Source organism: Lissotriton helveticus, chromosome 11 (assembly GCF_964261635.1).
Source record: "Lissotriton helveticus chromosome 11, aLisHel1.1, whole genome shotgun sequence".
In the NCBI taxonomy this organism is placed as follows: Eukaryota; Metazoa; Chordata; class Amphibia; order Caudata; family Salamandridae; genus Lissotriton; species Lissotriton helveticus.
The window spans coordinates 3,554,156-3,572,811 of record NC_136072.1 but is presented as its reverse complement, the minus strand read 5'-3'; the positions used below and the strand labels follow the sequence as shown (position 1 = coordinate 3,572,811).

General features: G+C 50.8%; 1 protein-coding gene across 4 annotated transcripts in view; it reads left to right on the top strand.

Annotated features, from left to right (window-relative positions):
- Window positions 1–15,350, top strand: part of OPA1 (OPA1 mitochondrial dynamin like GTPase) — a 253,853-nt gene extending 238,503 nt beyond the window's left edge. For all 4 annotated transcript variants that reach the window (XM_078666567.1, XM_078666565.1, XM_078666566.1 and 1 more), the window contains 2 exons: window positions 4,345–4,434; window positions 13,259–15,350. In XM_078666567.1, the coding sequence (XP_078522693.1) occupies window positions 4,345–4,409 (65 nt within the window). In that variant the 3' untranslated portion in view covers window positions 4,410–4,434; window positions 13,259–15,350. The remainder of the gene's footprint in view (window positions 1–4,344; window positions 4,435–13,258) is intronic.
- Window positions 15,351–18,656: the final 3,306 nt, after the last annotated feature.

The following is an 18,656-nucleotide window of genomic DNA, read 5'->3' as shown; positions in this document are numbered from 1 at the left end:
CACACATCATTCGGCTAGAGCTGGGCAGGTGGCGGTCCATCACACATCATATGGCTAGAGCTGGGCAGGTGGCGGTCCATCACACATTCGGCTAGAGCTGGGCAGGTGGCGGTCCATCACACATCATATGGCTAGAGCTGGGCAGGTGGCGGTCCATCACACATTCGGCTAGAGCTGGGCAGGTGGCGGTCCATCTCACATCATATGGCTAGAGCTGGGCAGGTGACGGTCCATCACACAACATATGGCTAGGGCTGGGCAGGTGGTGGTCCATCACACATCATATGGCTAGAGCTGGGCAGGTGGTGGTCCATCTCACATCATATGGCTAGAGCTGGGCAGGTGGCGGTCCATCACACATCATTCGGCTAGAGCTGGGCAGGTGGCGGTCCATCACACATCATATGGCTAGAGCTCAAGAGGTGGCGGTCCATCACACATCATATGGCTAGAGCTGGGCAGGTGGCGGTCCATCACACATCATATGGCTAGAGCTGGGCAGGTGGCGGTCCATCACACATCATTCGGCTAGAGCTGGGCAGGTGGCGGTCCATCACACATCATATGGCTAGAGCTGGGCAGGTGGCGGTCCATCACACATTCGGCTAGAGCTGGGCAGGTGGCGGTCCATCACACATCATATGGCTAGAGCTGGGCAGGTGGCGGTCCATCACACATTCGGCTAGAGCTGGGCAGGTGGCGGTCCATCTCACATCATATGGCTAGAGCTGGGCAGGTGCGGTCCATCACACATCATATGGCTAGAGCTGGGCAGGTGACGGTCCATCACACAACATATGGCTAGGGCTGGGCAGGTGGTGGTCCATCACACATCATATGGCTAGAGCTGGGCAGGTGGTGGTCCATCTCACATCATATGGCTAGAGCTGGGCAGGTGGCGGTCCATCATACAACAAATGGCTAGGGCTGGGCAGGTGGTGGTCCATCACACATCATATGGCTATGGCTGGACAGGTGGTGGTCCATCACACATCATATGGCTAGAGCTAGGCAGGTGGTGGTCCATCACACATCATCTGGCTGGGGCTGGACAGGTGGCGGTATGGTCACATCGTCCGACGGTCCATCACACACCATCCAGCTACAGCTGGGCGTCCTTCACACATCATCCGGCTAGAGCTGGGCAAGTGGCGGTCCATTACACATCATATGGCTAGAGCTGGGCAGGTGGTGGTCCATCACACATCATATGGCTAGAGCTGGGCAGGTGGCGGTCCATTACACATCATATGGCTAGAGCTGGGCAGGTGGCGGTCCATCACACATCATTCGGCTAGAGCTGGGCAGGTGGCGGTCCATCACACATTCGGCTAGAGCTGGGCAGGTGACGGTCCATCACACAACATATGGCTAGGGCTGGGCAGGTGGTGGTCCATCACACATCATTCGGCTAGAGCTCAGGAGGTGGCGGTCCATCACACATCATATGGCTAGAGCTGGGCAGGTGGTGGTCCATCTCACATCATATGGCTAGAGCTGGGCAGGTGACGGTCCATCACACAACATATGGCTAGGGCTGGGCAGGTGGCGGTCCATCTCACATCATATGGCTAGAGCTGGGCAGGTGGCGGTCCATCATACAACAAATGGCTACGGCTGGGCAGGTGGTGGTCCATCACACATCATATGGCTAAAGCTGGGTAGGTGGCGGTATGGTCACATCGTCCGACGGTCCATCACACACCATCCAGCTACAGCTGGGCGTCCTTCACACATCATCCGGCTAGAGCTGGGCAGGTGGCGGTCCATCACACATCATCTGGCTAGAGCTGGGCAGGTGGCGGTCCATCACACATCATATGGCTAGAGCTGGGCAGGTGGCGGTCCATCACACATCGTATGGCTAGAGCTGTGCATCCATCACACATTTTCTGGCTAGAGCTAAGTGGTTGAAAGGGAAGTCTGTGACTTAGGCACCAGTTCCTGTTTAGTGATACTGAGTGTTAAAAATGGCTAGGCCTTGTCCAAATAATTCTCTGAAGGGCATGGTGCCTTCTACTGCTTTGACCAGAGGTGTTCTGGCAGCTGCCAGGAGCGGCCATGTGGTTATCCTTGCATGTTTGATAAGCACTACTACCTCACAGCCCAACCACCTATTGACGGGTTTTGGGTGCCGGTAGTATTGTATGGTTGCGTTCTATAATTGACACTGCTCAATCAAAAAAAGTATTGCTTTGTTGCTCATTCGGCCAGGTCTTGAGAAGTCTTCTGAAGGCCGGCAGGTCCTGGGTCTGTCGTAGGCTGTTAGGGAGGGTGTTCCAGGTATTGGTGGCAAGGTAGGAGAAGGATCTGCTGCCGGCGGTGGCTTTCCGGATACAAGGGACTGTGGCGAGGGCGAGGTTGGCTGAGCGGAGGCTTTGGGTGGGGGTGTGGAAGCTGAGTCGGTTGTTGAGGTATGTGGGTCCGGCGTTTTGTAGTGCTTTGTGTGCATGGATGAGGAGTTTGGAGGTGATCCTCTTGTTGACGGGGAGCCAGTGCAGGCCTCTCATGTGGGGTGTTATGTGGCTGCGTCGGGGGACGTCGAGGATCAACCGTGCCGAGGCGTTCTGGATTCGTTGTAGTCGTCTCAGGAGCTTGGTTGTTGTTCCTGAGTAGAGGGCGTTTCCGTTGTCGAGTCTGCTGGTGACGAGGGCCTGGGTGACAGTTTTTCTCGTGTCGCCTGTGATCCATTTGAAGATCCTGCGGGGCATTCTGAGGGTGTTGAAACAGGATGCGGAGACGGCGTTGACTTGCCTGGTCATGGAGAGCGTGGAGTCGAGGATGACCCCCAGGTTGCGTGCGTGATCTGTGAGTTCCGGGGATGTGCCTAGCGATGTGGGCCACCAGGAGTCGTCCCAGGCTGATGGGGTGGATCCGAGAATGAGGACCTCCGTCTTGTCTGAATTCAGCTTCAGCCTGCTGTTCTTCATCCAGTCGGCTATGGCCTTCATTCCTCTGTGAAGGTTGGCTTTGGCGGTGTGGGGGTCTTCGGTGAGGGATATGATCAGCTGGGTGTCGTCGGCGTAGGAGATGATGTTGAGGTTGTGTTGTCGTGCGACGTGGGCGAGCGGTGCCATGTAGATATTGAACAGCGTCGGGCTGAGGGGGGATCCCTGTGAGACGCCACAGATGATCTCGGTGGTTTTTGAGCGGAAGGGTGGGAGGTGGACGCTCTGGGTTCTGCCGGAGAGGAAGGATGTGGTCCAGGCCAGGGCCTCCTCTTGGATTCCGGCATCGTGGAGGCGTGCTGATAGGGTGCAGTGGCAGACTGTGTCAAAGGCTGCTGATAGGTCCAGGAGGATGAGGGCGGCTGTCTCTCCTTTGTCCATCAGGATCCTGATGTCGTCGGTGGTGGCGATGAGGGCGGTCTCAGTGCTGTGGTTGCTGCGGAAACCGGATTGGGAGGGGTCCAGGATGATGTTGTCTTCGAGGTAGCGGGTTAGCTGTTTGTTGACAATCTTCTCCGTCACTTTTGCTGAGAACGGGAGCAGGGAGATGGGCCGGAAGTTCTTGAGGTCTTTGGGGTCCGTCTTGGGCTTCTTCAGAAGGGCGTTGATCTCGGCGTGCTTCCAGCTTTCCGGGAAGGTTGCTCGAAGGTGCTGTTGATAGTTTTCTGGAGGTGGGGTGCGATGGTTGTGCTGGCTTTGTTGAAGACGTGGTGAGGGCAGGGGTCAGATGGGGATCCAGAGTGGAATGAGTTCATGTTTTTGATGGTGTCTTCGTCGCTGACACTGAACCAGGCGGCTGGTGGTCGCAGGGGTGGTGGACTCGATGGTTGGTGCGGGGGTGTCGGTATGCAAACATTGATGGTGCTGTCTCGGTTCCCCTTGGCATGTCTCAGTGGGGCATGTAGGCAGTACCTGGGACTGACTCCACCACTGTACCTGACCACCCCACACTGCTTTACGCCCAATATGTCATCCCAGTGTTGCAGCTGAGACCACCTGGTGCCATCTGGCAACACTCGGTTGCTGGAGAACATGTTAGTCATGTGGTCTATCACCTAGGGGATGTTTCTGAGGTTATCAATCTGCAGGAAGATTGTGTCTCCACCAGAAGTATTGCTACCAGAGGTAACTCTTCTTCAAGTGAGTGAGTTCCACTGCTCCAGAACAAGATCCTGTAGCGAAGGAACCAAGACAGATGGCAGCTCTGAAGCATGGACGCTGTGTCCTTGCACTGTTAACTATGAAGTCATTTGCCTCACGTAGTGTGTATGTTACATTATCGTTGATATTGGTCCATAGATGAAGGGTTCTTTTTCCGACCCAAAGTTTGTTACATGTTTGTATTGTTTTCAAGGAAATAAGTAATAAATCTATGAAAACAAATTCTCATTTACAGAAAAAGTTCGTGAGATCCAAGAAAAACTTGAAGCCTTCATCGAAGCCCTTCATCAGGAGAAGTAGAAGGGACCCCTGGAGAGCTGTGCAGGTGAGAGCGCCCGGGAGGCTTCTGACCATTTGATGTCGCTGGGAGAGCCCAGACCTCTGAAGCCTGAGAGGCAAGCGCACCCAAGGGGGGCTGACTCTCGTATCACAAGTAGAATCACGAGGGTTGGAGTCAGAAAGGTGAGTGCCCAGGAGGTCTCTTCCACCCAAGGGGGCCTGGCTCGCATGTCATGAGGATTGGAATCCCAAAGGTGAGTGCCCAGGAGGTCTCTTCATGTTCATGTCACCAGTAGAGTCCTGAGCACAGGTGGGCACGCCAAGAAAGGCTCAAGCCCGGCATATGCGGAAGGCTCGTCTCTTGCTCGTCCCTTTTCCTATGGGAACTGGGAAGCCAAAATAGAGCCAAACATCCTGTGTGTTCCAGTCTACCCTCCCTATCGCAGTTTAAAGACAAACACCAGTGGACGCAGGGCAGGTGAGTGTCGATCTAGGTTCTTTACTGCTGTGTATATCTACAGCCGGCTGAGCTGTCATTTATTTGCAGCTCACTGAAGACCGACAGGATAGAGGGTTCCTCTTTGTTTTGCTGCTCAACATGTCATGATGGAGATGCTGATCCTTTTCATCCTTACCCTTGATACGCAAATGGGAAGGCAGTAAAGGGGCCAATGAAAGCAGTCGCCTGCCGTCCACAGTTCTTAGCATTCGTTTTTTTTTTTACGTAAGACATTTTAACGTTTGATATATGCTTTGTTTCTGATGTAGAATTCTAACTGCAGATTCCTCACCATGTGACTATTCCCCAGGCACAAGACTGGATCCCAGAAAATTAAAAGCAGTACTTCTGTGTGCCAGTAGGGGGCGTTGTGCGACTCTGCGTTGACGTTGTTCTGCTCTGAAAGTGACGCGTGGATGCAGGCGCCACCCATTCGCTGACGTCAGATCCTTTCTTCCTGCTCCTTCAGATGCAGGTCCAGAGCGCTATAACTTTTGTCTATGATGAGATTTTTAAAATCTTTTTCACCAAGTTTTACCAGTGTTAAAGGGAAATATCCCCTTCTAAAAGTACAGGGCTTAACCGTTGGAGGGATTGTAGCAAACATATGTGTGTGACAGATCCCCAGGTATGACTCTGGCGTGTCGGGTCAAAACACATCTCCAGGGCTTGTGACAACAGTGCTCAGATAAACCCAAAGACCATACCGGATTGTGAAGTTGTATGTGTAAAACAGCACACGAGATTACGCTGTGACTTGCTAGGGTCGAAAGGAAGGTCCAATTCATGCAACATATCTTTGTTGTGGTCGAAGAAATATACCCCTTCTCGCCATTCTTGATCAGCAGAGAAGAGACCAGACGTCCGCATGCCAACCCGGTCTCACTCCCGGACATACTGATCATTTTCAACATGCTTCTGGCTTCATCTGGCACTCCTTTGGGTTCCAGGGATCAGCAAGGGATCAGCAAGGGCCTCTAGTCAGACATGTGCCAGTGGCGTTGCCTTTGGTGCCTTCTGTGCCTCTCAAATCCAGCGCTGGTGACGATGCTGCCAGAGAAGGATCCACACACTAAAGTGGTCTTTGCTTCTGAGCCGAACTCAACTCGTCCTCGACCACGGGCGCACTCTGAACGCACCGTAGCACAGTCCATTGCAATCCTTGGATTCCGAAACGCAACATTTACTGTGCGGCTGCTCACGTACACTACATCAAATCTTTGGCTCATACTCGGATCAAAGCCAGAATTACAAGGATGATGGGGACAAATTTGTCCCACAATTTCATGAAGACCATTTGTAGGTGGAATATTCGATAGAGACTTCTAGCTGCAGATTCCTTACCTTTGAATTTTCCAGCCATCAGGCTGGATCCGGAAACCTTTGCTCGAGCAATACCCCTTGCGCGTGCCATCGGGTGGCTCCTTTCGGCTCCGTGTGACGTTGGCGTCGTTCGCGTCGTCTGTGACGTTGCAGTCACCTATATATATTTTTTCTATTTCAAATCGTTTTTATTGAAATTTCAAGAAAAATACAAATAAATAATGATGAACACAATAGTAAAATGGTAAACAATGTCGGAAAGAAAGAATACTAACAAATCATAATAAATACAAAGTAAAAGAACAGGTTACACAAGTGCCATACCGTGGGAGTCGCAGTGAAGTTGGAGAGACATACAGGTGGTCAATCAAGCACAGTTTTCACAATTGTAATAGTAAAAAATACAGTACAGGTGTACCACCGAGGATCTAACATTCTATGCGCATACATTATGGAAGATTTGAGACAATTTTTACGGTGGGTCGAATGTGAAGGCAAAGGCTTCAAGGGACTTCCATAGTTTCCTGTGTGATTTACACCATGGAGAGGCGTGAAGTGCGACGTGGTCAGCCCCTCTAAGGAAAGATAACCATTCTTGCCACATCCTAAAGGAGACTTCTTTGGAGTTTTTCCACTTATTCAGTATCATTTTTCAGGCCAAAGTGAGCATAAGATCTAACAAATAACGATCATTCTCATCGGCGATCTTTGGATCCGGAGCATCTAGTAATATATAGGAAAATTCCCTTGGAGGGACTATGTTGAAAGTTTTGCTCATAAATTAGTAGATCTTATCCCAATATATTTGTAGGATAGGTCAATGGAAGAGCATGTGATCAAGGTTGCCAACATGAGAATTACAATTCCAAATGTAGGGCTCCCGCTGAAGTTTAGTTTAAAGATCCTCTCATGGGTCCAGTATGTCCTGTTTATTATCATAAGCTTGGTTTGCAATAATATTGGAGAGATTTTATTCGAGAAGGGGGTGAGATGTATCTACTTCCATTTGAATGGGATTTTACTAGAGTTAGGTTCGGATTCCCATTTTACTTCTTACTTCATGTGAGTTTTGCGTGGCTTGAGGGATAGGATGTTGTATATTTTAGAGACGGTGTGTCCTGTGTTTAATAGCTGTAGCATCTTTGAAAGTAACGAAAGGTCAGAGGGTTTTATGGAGCGCAATGTGAGGAGTGATTTTAGTTTTAGGAATTTATCAAAATCTTTCTGATGGATACATCTGCCTGTGGATTCCTCACCTTATGAATATACCCTGCGCCAGCATGCTGCAGAATGTTTTAATAGCTCTCCACGCTGCCGAGGACGTTGGCTCTGCTCGTGACTGTGCATGACGTAACAGGAGCCATAAGAGAGCCTCGTCGGCGTGATGACGTCATTTCCCTTTTTTCCGCACCATCGCCACCGAACGGTTTTCTGGCACTCTCCATATTTTGTAGAGTTACTTTGTTATTCCTTCTGCTTTTACTGTTGCTAGACGTGATATCGTCTTCGAGGAAGTCTGGTTTTAAGCCCTGTAGGGAATGTGGGGGTTTCATGTCCCATGAAGATTGTTTATGGTGCTTATCTTCGGATCACGACGTGGAGGACTGTTCCTGTTGCAGGAAAAGCAATCCTAAAGCACTTAAAGAACCGGAAGCCAAATTGTTTCTGGACAAGGCGAAGAACGAAGATAAAAGACGAAAGCGAGATAAGTCGAAGTCGTAGACTTCACATACATCGAAGTCGAGTAAGCATAAGAAAAAAAGAAGACCGGGATCTTGGTGCCGCTCGTCGAAGGGTAAGGCTTCGAGGTCGCCTTCGCCTGCCCCTCGAAATCGCCGTAAGGACTTTGTATCACCTTGGCCTCCGGCGCCAAGGGATTCACCAGATGCAGACACCGAGTCGGTTCAGGATGTTCCATCTTCTCTTGTGCCTGAGATTGAACCGATGGATCTGGCAGTGGATCCGAATGTTCTGACGCCGGACACTCCCCGTTTGGATACTGGCTCGAATCCATATCCACAAGTCCCGGCTCCAGGAGGGGATCCGTTGCATTTTTTAAATGCTATGTACGGTGTTTTTACAAGGGCGGCTTTCCAATCCAGAGCACTTTCTCGTCCCGTGGGTCCGCTGGCTTCCAACTTGGGTGTGCCCCAACACTATGCCCAGGCACCCTTCATGCAGATGGCGCCGTCATGGCAATTTCCGGCGCCGAGAGTCTTGACGCCGTTGATGGAATCCTCTGCGCCGTCTAGTGAGCCCTCCTCTCGGCCTCGTGTGGATCTCGTGCCTCCTTCGGAGCCCCCTTCAACGCCGGCTCCGGGGCAGTTGGCACTGTGTACGACACCACCAACACCGCGTCCACGGATTCGTTCACAGAGAGAAGCTCAGAGGCTTTTAGTAGAAGAGCAGTACCGTATAGAGGAGGTAGAAGAAGGCGAGTTGGAAGAGTCTCTGGATTAATTTGAGGGAATCCAGGAGGCGAGCGGTTTGGATACCTCTCCAGAGTGGGAACTCTCTTCTGCAAGGGGTTCACCACCTCAGGCGATAGCTCCCTACCATTTGGTAATAAGGAAAGCTGCTGAACTTTTGGATTTGAGACACCTACAGCTGAATATAAGCCAAATGTATTGACAGAGGTCTTGCATTCACCCTCCTCCACAGTTGAGCCTCTGTTACCCTTTAATGAAGCTTTGTTGGATCCTATCCTTGAGGTTTGGCGTAAACCACTCTCTTCGCCTGCCGCTTTTAAGGCTGTGGCTAGAAGGTATTGGACTGCACCAGGGGATCCAGGGTTTCTCTCCTCACATCCATCTCCAGAGAGTTTGGTGGGGCAGGAATCTTGCTCCAAGCAATCTTCAGGTGCTTTTCCACAAGCCCCAGCTGACAGAGACTCAAAGAAAATGGATCAGTCAGCTAAAAAGGTTTTCACCTCTTCTAGCATGGCTCTGAAATCGATCAATACCACGTGTCTATTGGGCCGTTACTTACATGCTTTGATGGACTCAGCAAAACAATTGGCCCCCAAGTTACCTGAAGAGGAGAGGGGAAACTTTATGGAGGTTGAGGCTAGACAAGTTATTCAATCAGGTCTAGATATGGCTGACTCCATAGCTACAAGAAGGCAAGCGTGGCTACGTTCTTCTGGATTTTCCCCTGATGTCCAGGCCACTCTTGTTGATTTGCCCTTTGACGGGTCGAAGCTTTTTGGGGAAAAAGCTGATTCGGCCTTGCAGAGGTTTAAGGATAGAGCCACGGCAAAATCCTTGGGATTGCAGACCCAGTCAAGAGGTTTTGGCTTCAAGAGATGTCGAGGCTTTGGAAGGTCTTCTTTTCGCAACTTCCATCAACCTCAGCAGCAGCAGAAAATCCTCTCTATAAATCTTAGAGGAAGAGCTGGAGGTCGCCAAAGTGGTTCTGCCCACAATCTCTCCTCCTCTTCCTCCTGCCTCCCCGCTCCCTCTGGCACCGCAGAAAAGCAGCCCTAGATCCCCCATCCTGGATCATGTGGGTCCTGTAGGAGGCCGGCTGTCTCACTTTCTGCAAGGTTGGAAATCATTCACGACAGACCTTTGGGTTTTAATCCTTGTGGAGAATGGGTACGCCCTTCCCTTTGGGGAATTTCCTCCTCCAAGGTTATTGTTCAGAGGACCGTTTGCTTCTTCTGCAGAAGGAGGTTTTTGCATTACTTCAAAAAGGTGCGATAGAGGTGGTTCCAGAGCAGGAAAGGGGTCAGGGATGCTACTCCCGGTATTTCCTGATCCCCATAAAGGACGGCAGGTTACGTCCGATCCTGGACCTCAGGATCTTGAATTTTTACCTGAAACATGAGAAATTCAAGATGCTGATCCTTGCGCAGGTTCTTCTGGCCCTGCAGGAAGAGGACTGGATGGTGTCGATCGACTTACAGTATGCGTATTTTTTCATTCCCATCCTGAAGTCGCACAGGAAGTATCTCTGTTTTACGGTTGGGTCGCAGCACTACCAGTTTGGGGTCCTCCAGTTTGGGCTTACTACTGCGCCTCGAGTCTTCACAAAGGTGATGGCAGTGGTGGCAGGTCATCTCAGAAGGTTGGGGATTCTTGTTTTCCCCTATCTGCTCAAAGCGGAGTCGCCAGAGATGGTGCTTCATCAACTGCGGGTAACATCTCATCTGTTGTTCGACTTTGGTTTTTCAATCAATGTGCCCAAATCTCACCTTGTGCCCTCTCAGCGCAACCTGTTCATAGGGGCGGTACTGGACACTACTGTGTGTTGAGCATTTCCTCCTCCGCAAAGAATTCTCGTCATTCAGGAAATGATTCCTTTGTTTTACAATGGAGCGGTTGTTCCAGTCCTGAAGGTCCTTCGCCTGCTCGGTCTGATGGCTTCCTGCATTCTGTTGGTCAACCATGCACGCTGGCCCATGAGGGCGCTCCAGTGGTGCCTCCGCAGGCAGTGGTATCAGCACAACGGAGATCTCGGGGAGTCTGTGAGGATCTCCAGAGATGCTGCAGCGGATCTGTCTTGGTGGAGCGTGGTGGGCAATCTGACTCAAGGGAAGCCCTTCCACCTACCTCCATCGGTGGCCACGGTGATAACGGATGCATCCACTCTAGGGTGGGGTGCTCATCTGGGGGATCTGGAGATCAAGGGTCTTTGGTCTCCAGAGGAAAGGTTGCTTCAAATCAACCTTCTGGAATTGCGGGTGATACGTTTGGCGCTCAAGGCCTTTCTCCCTTCCCTTCACGGTCACTCGGTTCAGGTCCTGACGAACAACACTACTGCGATGTGGTATGTCAACAAGCAGGGAGGAGTAGGGTCGTACCGTCTCTGCAGAGAGGCTATGCGACTCTGGTCCTGGGCTCAGGACCATCGGATTTGTTTGATTGAGAATTCATCTGACCGGGTTGTTGAACGTGCGTGCGGACAGTCTCAGTCGGCAGTTCACCGCCGACCATGAGTGGAGGCTTCATTCGGAGGTAGTTCAACAGATCTTCTGGACGTGGGAAACTCCTCGGTTGGACCGGTTTGCCAGTCTCGAACGTGCACTGTCTGTCATTCTGCAGTCTCCAGTTTCCGAGGCAGGGAGCGTTGGGGGACGCGGTTCAGTTGAGTTGTTGAGCTGGAGCTCGCAACTCCTTTACGCGTTTCCTCTCATACCCTTGATTCCTCGGGTTCTAACGAAGATTCGCCAAGACCGGGCCCAAGTCATATTGATCGCCCCGGATTGGCCAAGAAGGGTGTGGTACATAGATCTACTTCACCTCTCATCGCACCCTCCGCTCCGTCTCCCCCTGAGGGTCGACCTCTCGCAGTCGGAGGGGCAGGTTCTACACCGCCACCTCCAGAGCCTGCACCTTCATGCCTGGAGATTGAACGGGGCAACCTGAGTTTGTTCTCTCTCCCGCCTGACGTGGTGGATGTTATATTATCGGCCAGGCAACACTCCACCAAGTCTATTTACTCCTACAGATGGTCAATATTTGTTAAATGGTGTGAAGAGAGAGCTATTGACCCTTTAAAGGCCCACTTGTCGAATGTTCTTCAGTTTGCTCTTTGTTTGGCTCAGCCGGATTGTGCTGTGGCCACAGTTAAGGGCTACTTGTCGGCCTTATCGGCTTTTCTGTGTTTACCCGATCAGCACTCTTTATTTAAGTCTCCTATCGTTTAGAGATTTATCAAAGGCCTTACCAATAGGTTTCTGCCTACTCCCTTTGTTATGCCCCAATAGGATCTTAATCTTGTTTCGACTTTTTTGACGGGTTCCCCGTTTGAACCCCTTCATAGCTGCCCTTTGAGTCTTTTGTGTTTTAAACAGTCTTTCTGGTAGCCATTACCCCAGCAAGGAGGGTGAGCGAGCTTCAGGCTCTCAGTTCAAAACCCCCGTTTCTGACCATTCATGCTGAAACGATGGTCTGCAGGACCAGGGCTGCTTTTCTGCCTAAGGTGGTCACTCCCTTCCATCTGGGGAAGGCAATAACTCTCCTTATGTTTTATCCTCACCCTTCGAAGGAGGAGGAGAGACTTCACCGCCTGGACCCTAATAGAGCTGTGAGCTTTTATTTGGACAGAACAAAGGACTTCGTTTGGTCGATTAGCTCTTTGTGGGCTACGTTGGACACTCAAAAGGCAAAGCTGTGCACAAGTGCACTCTGTCCAGGCGGATCATCTTGTGCATCAAGATCTGCTACACCCTTTCTGGTACGGAACCACCTGAGGGTATTAGAGCTCATTCTACTCGGGCTAAGTCTTCCACCTCTGCTTTAGCCCAAGGTGTTGCTGTGTTGGACACATTTTGCGCGCTGTGTCCTGCAGGGATTTTTGGTATAAGAAAGGTAGATACCCTCCTCCGGGAGTGGGACTGCTGTGGGAATCTATTCATAAGGTGAAGAATCCACAGGCAGATGTATCCACCAGAAGAACAAGTTACTTACCTTCGGTAACGCTTTTTCTGATGGATACAGTATCTACCTGTGGATTCATCACTGGCCCACCCTCCTCCCCGTTGTCCACCTTTGTATACCTTAACGGATGCCTTATTTGGCTTGTTGTTTTACATTGTTTCAATCTGGTACATTTATAGGAAATGCTGTTAGTCTTTAGCTTTCCTTTTTGATTTTGTACTGTGTCTATTGGTTCAAATGTTGTGTACGGTGTGTACTCTGAGTTTGTTGTCGGTCCACCTGTTTCGCCTCGGAGGCACGGAAAAAATGAATGGAACTGACGTCCTCACGCCGACGAGGCTCTCTTATGGCTCCTGTTACGTCATGCGGAGTCGCGAGTGGAGCCGACATCCTCGTCGGCGTGGAGAGCTAGTAAAAAATTCAGCGGAATGCTGGCACAGGGGATATTCATAAGGTGAGGAATCCACAGGCAGATACTGTATCCTCCAGAAAAAGCATTACCGAAGGTGAGTAACTTGATCTTTTGGTTTTGTTGCCACGCATCCCCCCAGAATAATGTTGTACAAATCAGTCTTTGTTGTGTTTTATCATCATAAATGTACAAAGATTAATTCTGAGCTGACATCACAACTTGGTGAGTTTGATGCATTTTTTTTTTGTTGCAGGTGAAGATTTCCAACTGAGTTGGGCACTCACCGGATTACCCTGCGGAGGAAAGAATCGATGGAAGTCTTTTCTGTGTGTCTCTTCAACTCTTGTTTTACCAGAACTTTGAACGTCCATGAATTGCTGGCGAGGGATCGCAGCACAGCGATCCCTCGCCCACCTGTATGGACTCCAGGCCCTTCTTACAGAGCTGCTCTGACACCCGTCCGGCAAGGCCAGCCTCTGACCTGGGTCCGGTGCCACATGAGTGACGTCACTTTGGAAGGTTTGACCAGAGCCGGCCTTTGCATGACGAGGAGTGGGCGCTTCCAGGGTCCTAGGGATTGTACATATGTTCTTGATTCTCTTAAAGGCTGCATCGTTTGAGTGACGCTGCGTGTTGGGGCGTTCGCGGATAGGTATGGCGTAATATCTGCCACAGTCACCTTTGTGTGCAGGTGTGGGTGGTGTGTGTGTGTGTGTGTGTGTGTGTGTGCGTGCGTCGTGCATTGGTCTATAGAGCCTTCCCCCACGGATGTACATTCTCACTTTCAGCTGAAGTGTCAGGTGGGCCGCTTCAGAGGGACAGGTATAATCTCTGCCCATTCACTCTGTGGCTACGTTTTCATGAATGGACAAGCGGCAGACTACGCTGCACTCATCTTGATCTCCAGACTCGTTCAATTACTTGCAGTTAATAAATTTTAAAGCTGCAAACTGATTTAGAAAACAATTTCAGATATTCAAACGATTTATCTGTGGCCTTCATGAAATTTGCTCTGATTCTCACAATCCTCGTGGCGTTTAAACCTGCGCCGTTGGCTGGTGCTTCTGATTCGATTCTACAGAGGGTGTTGGTGGTGTAAGATTGTCCATGTAGTCTCCTCTCTCGTCTCTTGCCTCGGGTGCAGCCCTCTTCCCGCCTGTGTTGCACTCTATGGGTGTTGACTTCCATCGAAACTCGTGCACCTCAACACCTCAGGCCACTTCTGACTGAGTACTGAGCATGGGGGCCCCCCTTCACGTACTTTGCAGGGGGGCCCTGCTCAAGTTTCTTTACACCATTGGGTGGCGCTCTGCAGAGACCTGCTTACATACCTGCACATAGGCACATTTTCTGTTCTCAAGGCAGGTTTTTTTACTGCATTGGTGGTTGGGTGACTTCCAACGCCCTTTTGGGTCACGTGGTGGTGGCACGCTCTTGGGGACAGACTGAAAGCCACAATCCCTGGTGGCATCCTCCTTGGCTTGGCCTCATTGGCTGGGCGTGTTACTTCAACGCTGAATGTGGCGGAAGGCGTTGCCCATGGGTCCGTCATGTGACGTCAGTGGCTCCGCGTCACCGCAGTCAATGGAGCCTTTCTTCTTCTCTATCTGGGTGGTTAGGACACCGGCTGGAGTGCTTTTATCATCGCGGGTGGATTGCACAGTTTGTTTAGTGAGAGTCAATATTGAAAGAAGTTTACAGTTCCAGCCTCAGGAGCTCTGGAATCCGGCTGAACCAGTGAGTAAAGGCCACCACTACCACCCTCTTCGACATCACCGCGTAGAAGCACATCAACAGCAGCCACGTTTTTATTGCAAATACTTTACCCCCATTAGAAACACCGGTCTGTAACCGAGAGTGAATATGCACAGTCCTGGATGTTTTGAGTGCTTTATATTTTTTGTTGTAAGTAAACTTGAATAAATTTATACCAATGTATTGTTATAGCAAAGGGGAATCGCTAGTCGCGCCACCTCTGTCTGATTTCATTGTTTCGTGCCCACACCTTGAGCAAAACCAATGGCTGGTGCTCCTAAAATGCGCACACACCCCCACACACACACACCCGCACACACAATGGCACCACGCTTTAGAACACAGAGGTTCCACTACGCCACATCTGTACAGATTACAAGCACTTATAACATTATTTTAACTTTATTTCCCAATATATGAAATGTAAATCCTCAAATTGTCTTTTGTCCCATAGCACACATCCTGTTTTCACATCCATTGCCCATAAAAGGAGACGGTCTCAGATTGGCCATGATGTATTGAAGGAAAATTCGCTATTTATTGAATGCAGGAGTATTGAAAAGAATCGGACAATAAAGATTTTGAAAACAGCTTGTTGTAGTTCTCATCTTATTTAAAAAAGAAAACTAAACTCAATTTTCTGTGATTTCTGCATACCAAGTTCTCAATGACAGATCGGTTGTTTTAATGTAACATGGCATTGAAGGGGAATCCTCAAGGTAAGGCATCTGCGGCTATTAGTCTCTATCAGATAAGGCTGTCTATCCATCCCATCCTAAAACACGGCTGTATTTCAAGAGCTACCCCACTTGTGTTTTATGAAAGACTTTTTTGATGTTTTCCTCCCTGTGTGTTGAGGATGTCTTCGCAGAAGGCTGGTTTTACGCCCTGCTCCAACTGTCACTGACCGATGTCTGCAATGGACCCGCACCTCGTTAGTCTCTGGTGTATGTAGTGCCACCACGACACCAAGTCGTGCTCCAATTGCCGAACCATGAAAGGCTTTGAGGGAGCGGTCTCCGAATCTGCTAGTGGCCCAGTATCCAAAGTCCTCCTCGTCTATTTAAAGTTATTGGGACACTAAGGTAGGAGGCACATAAACAAGAGCAAGAATTCAAAGCTGTTAGAATTGGGGGTCTCTGGTTGGCGCAAGTATTCACTTGTGACAAGCAGGGACCCTCTCCTCTAAGTCAGGGCAAAGGATGACCCCTTAGAATTACCCTTGCTCTCCCTCTAGGTGCGTGGCGTGAGCAGCCAAGGCTATTCTTCAGGCGTTTCTGAGTTAAGCATTTGTAATAACACACACAGTAAATGTACCAATCCCCCCACAAATGGACACCAGGCTGTAGTTATATAAAAATACTTCTTCTTTATGTAAAAATATATATCTGCAGGCAAGTATTTATCACAAGACCATAAAAAACGTTTTTCTAAGCCACAAGATTGTAAATAGGCAAGTGTTCTCTTTGTTTACAGTTCAAATGTTTCCTTTTCAACTTTTCGTAGTCCCTGAGGGCATCTCTGGCTCAGGGGATGCTTCGTAGCGCTCTGGCGCACTGTCCCGGGTGAAGCTGGCGAGACCCTACCGCGACTCACGCATCTAGCGTGAGCACGGGGTACGCGACGTACCGGTTCTGACAACGAGGCGCACGGAGCTGTCCCTAGGTCATGCACCAGCTAAGAAGGTGCGTCGAGGCTCGGGTGCGTTTCAGGGGGCTAGGGCGCTCTGAGCCTACAGTGCGCTTCGGGTCTGCAAGGCGCTTCGATGCTTCAGTGCGCTTCAGGTTGACAGGGAGAGGCGTACAGCTTCTGAGTCACTTAGGCAATACGCCGCGCACAATTAGAACACGGGGAAATAAAACGTTGCGGGCCCCAAGCTCGTTGTGCTGCGACGTACCTTAGTATCGTAGTTCTTTTGGTGATCCCAGCGAAGGCAGATGCGAGGCGCACAGCGGCTCCCGGGCAGAGCGAGGCTGGCGCCTGAGGCGTCCGGACTTCGGGGGGTTTGCTCTCGGGATCTTTGGGGTCCGGTGGGGTCTTCAGGCGGGAGCGTGGGGGGCACACCAGCGGGCCTCCGATGGCGAGGTGACCAAGCGGCTTGACACAGCGGGGGAAGAGCGACTCGTCGGAGCGGGGCTCTCCCTCGGCGGGAACAGCCAAACGGCGACAGTCACGGCCTCGAGGAGGGGCTGGGGGGCACCAAGGTCACGGCAGCGTGGCTCCAGTGGTGGGTGTGACCAGGCGGCTTGACACAGCGGGGGAAGAGCGGCTCGGCGGAGCGGGGCTCTTCCTCGGCGGGAATGGCCAAACGGCGACAGTCACGGCCTCAAGGAGGGGCTGGGGGGCACCAAGGTCACGGCTCCGGCGGGGCAGAAATCCTCACAATTACCGGCAGACGAGCAGAGAGCAGGTTGAGCCAGATGATCCTGTGGCTCAGTTCAGGGGGCAAGCTCAGTCAAGCCCTTGGAGAAAGTTTCTAGCACAAGTTTACAAAGTCTTTTCAGCAAGTCTTTTCCTCTCCTTCCTCAGCAAGGCAAGAAGCAGGCCAGTCCTTCCAGCGTCTTCTTCTCCTTCTAGTTGTGCAGAGGTTCTTTGTGGGAAACAGGATTCTCATTTGCAAGGAGCAGGGCTCCTACTTTTATACAGCATTTTCTTTGTTCTCGCAGGCCAGGGGGGCCTTTGCAAAACGTCTTTCAGTCTCTGAGCACTTTGTTGGGTGTACTCTGGTCTCTCCTTTCAGTGTGAGGGGCAGGCACATCAGACGCTCCACAGGAGGTGGAGCCAGCATTGTGTGGGCAGGGGCAGCCAGGAGTACCTTGTTGACAGTGATTCTCCTTTCCTGGGCCAGGTGCAGGCTGAGGCGTGGAGAAGCGTGGCTCAGTGGTTAGAGGCGGCAGACCCGGAAGCTGAGATCGGCTGTGGACCAGGGTTCGATTCCCCGCCTCGGCGGGTCTCGGGCTAAAAAATTCCACAGACTCGACAATTCTCGCTCCGGTGCCTACTCGACTCACGGGGTCACACTCTGCGACTCTGGGCAATAGCTTGCTTAATCTCCACTACGGCCCCTCGCGGTGGGATGCCTGGCTTTCACCTTGTGGATACCCTGCCGGGGTATCTCACAGGGGAATACCAGGACGGGTTCCCTAAGCAAGCGCCTTGATGCCTTCGGGTGATACATGCGCTATATAAGTTGCAATACATTTACATTTACATTTGAGTCATCAGTCGCTCCCCAGGGGGCGGAGCCAACATTGTGGTGGCAGAGCACAGCCCTATTCAGAGTTCAGGGGCACTCCCACCTCCCACCAAGGTGTAATCCTAGCATTCACCACCTGTCATTCCCCAGCCCTGTCACTCACATATCCCAGACAGCCAGATACACATCCTAGCAGAGGCGGGCTGAAATGGTTAGGCAAGCAAATGCTAGCTTTCTAAAAGTAGCATTTGCAAACACAGGATATTAAAATAAACTTTACTAAAAGAAGTATTTCATTATTCTGAGTTGAGGCATACTAAACTTTACTTTCTACCATGTTCCCTGAGCCTGCTGGGATTATAGAGTGTAATAATTCCAGCAGCCCATCTTGGCCTAAGAGAACAGGTAGCCTTACAATAGTGAACAACGAATTTGGCTGTAATTCACTATTAGGACATGCCACATACATCAGAGCATGTCCTACCTTACACTTACAATGCACCCTGCCCATGGGCCTACCATAGGGGTGACTAATATGAAGCAAAGGGAAGGTTTAGGGGCTGGCAAGTGTGTGCACTTGCCCAGCCAGCATGACAGTACCAGACTGCACACAGGTTCTGCAATGGCAGACCCTAGACACCTTTTAAAAGGCTGCTTCTGTGGGTGGCGCAACCCGCGCTGCAGGCCCACTAGCAGTATT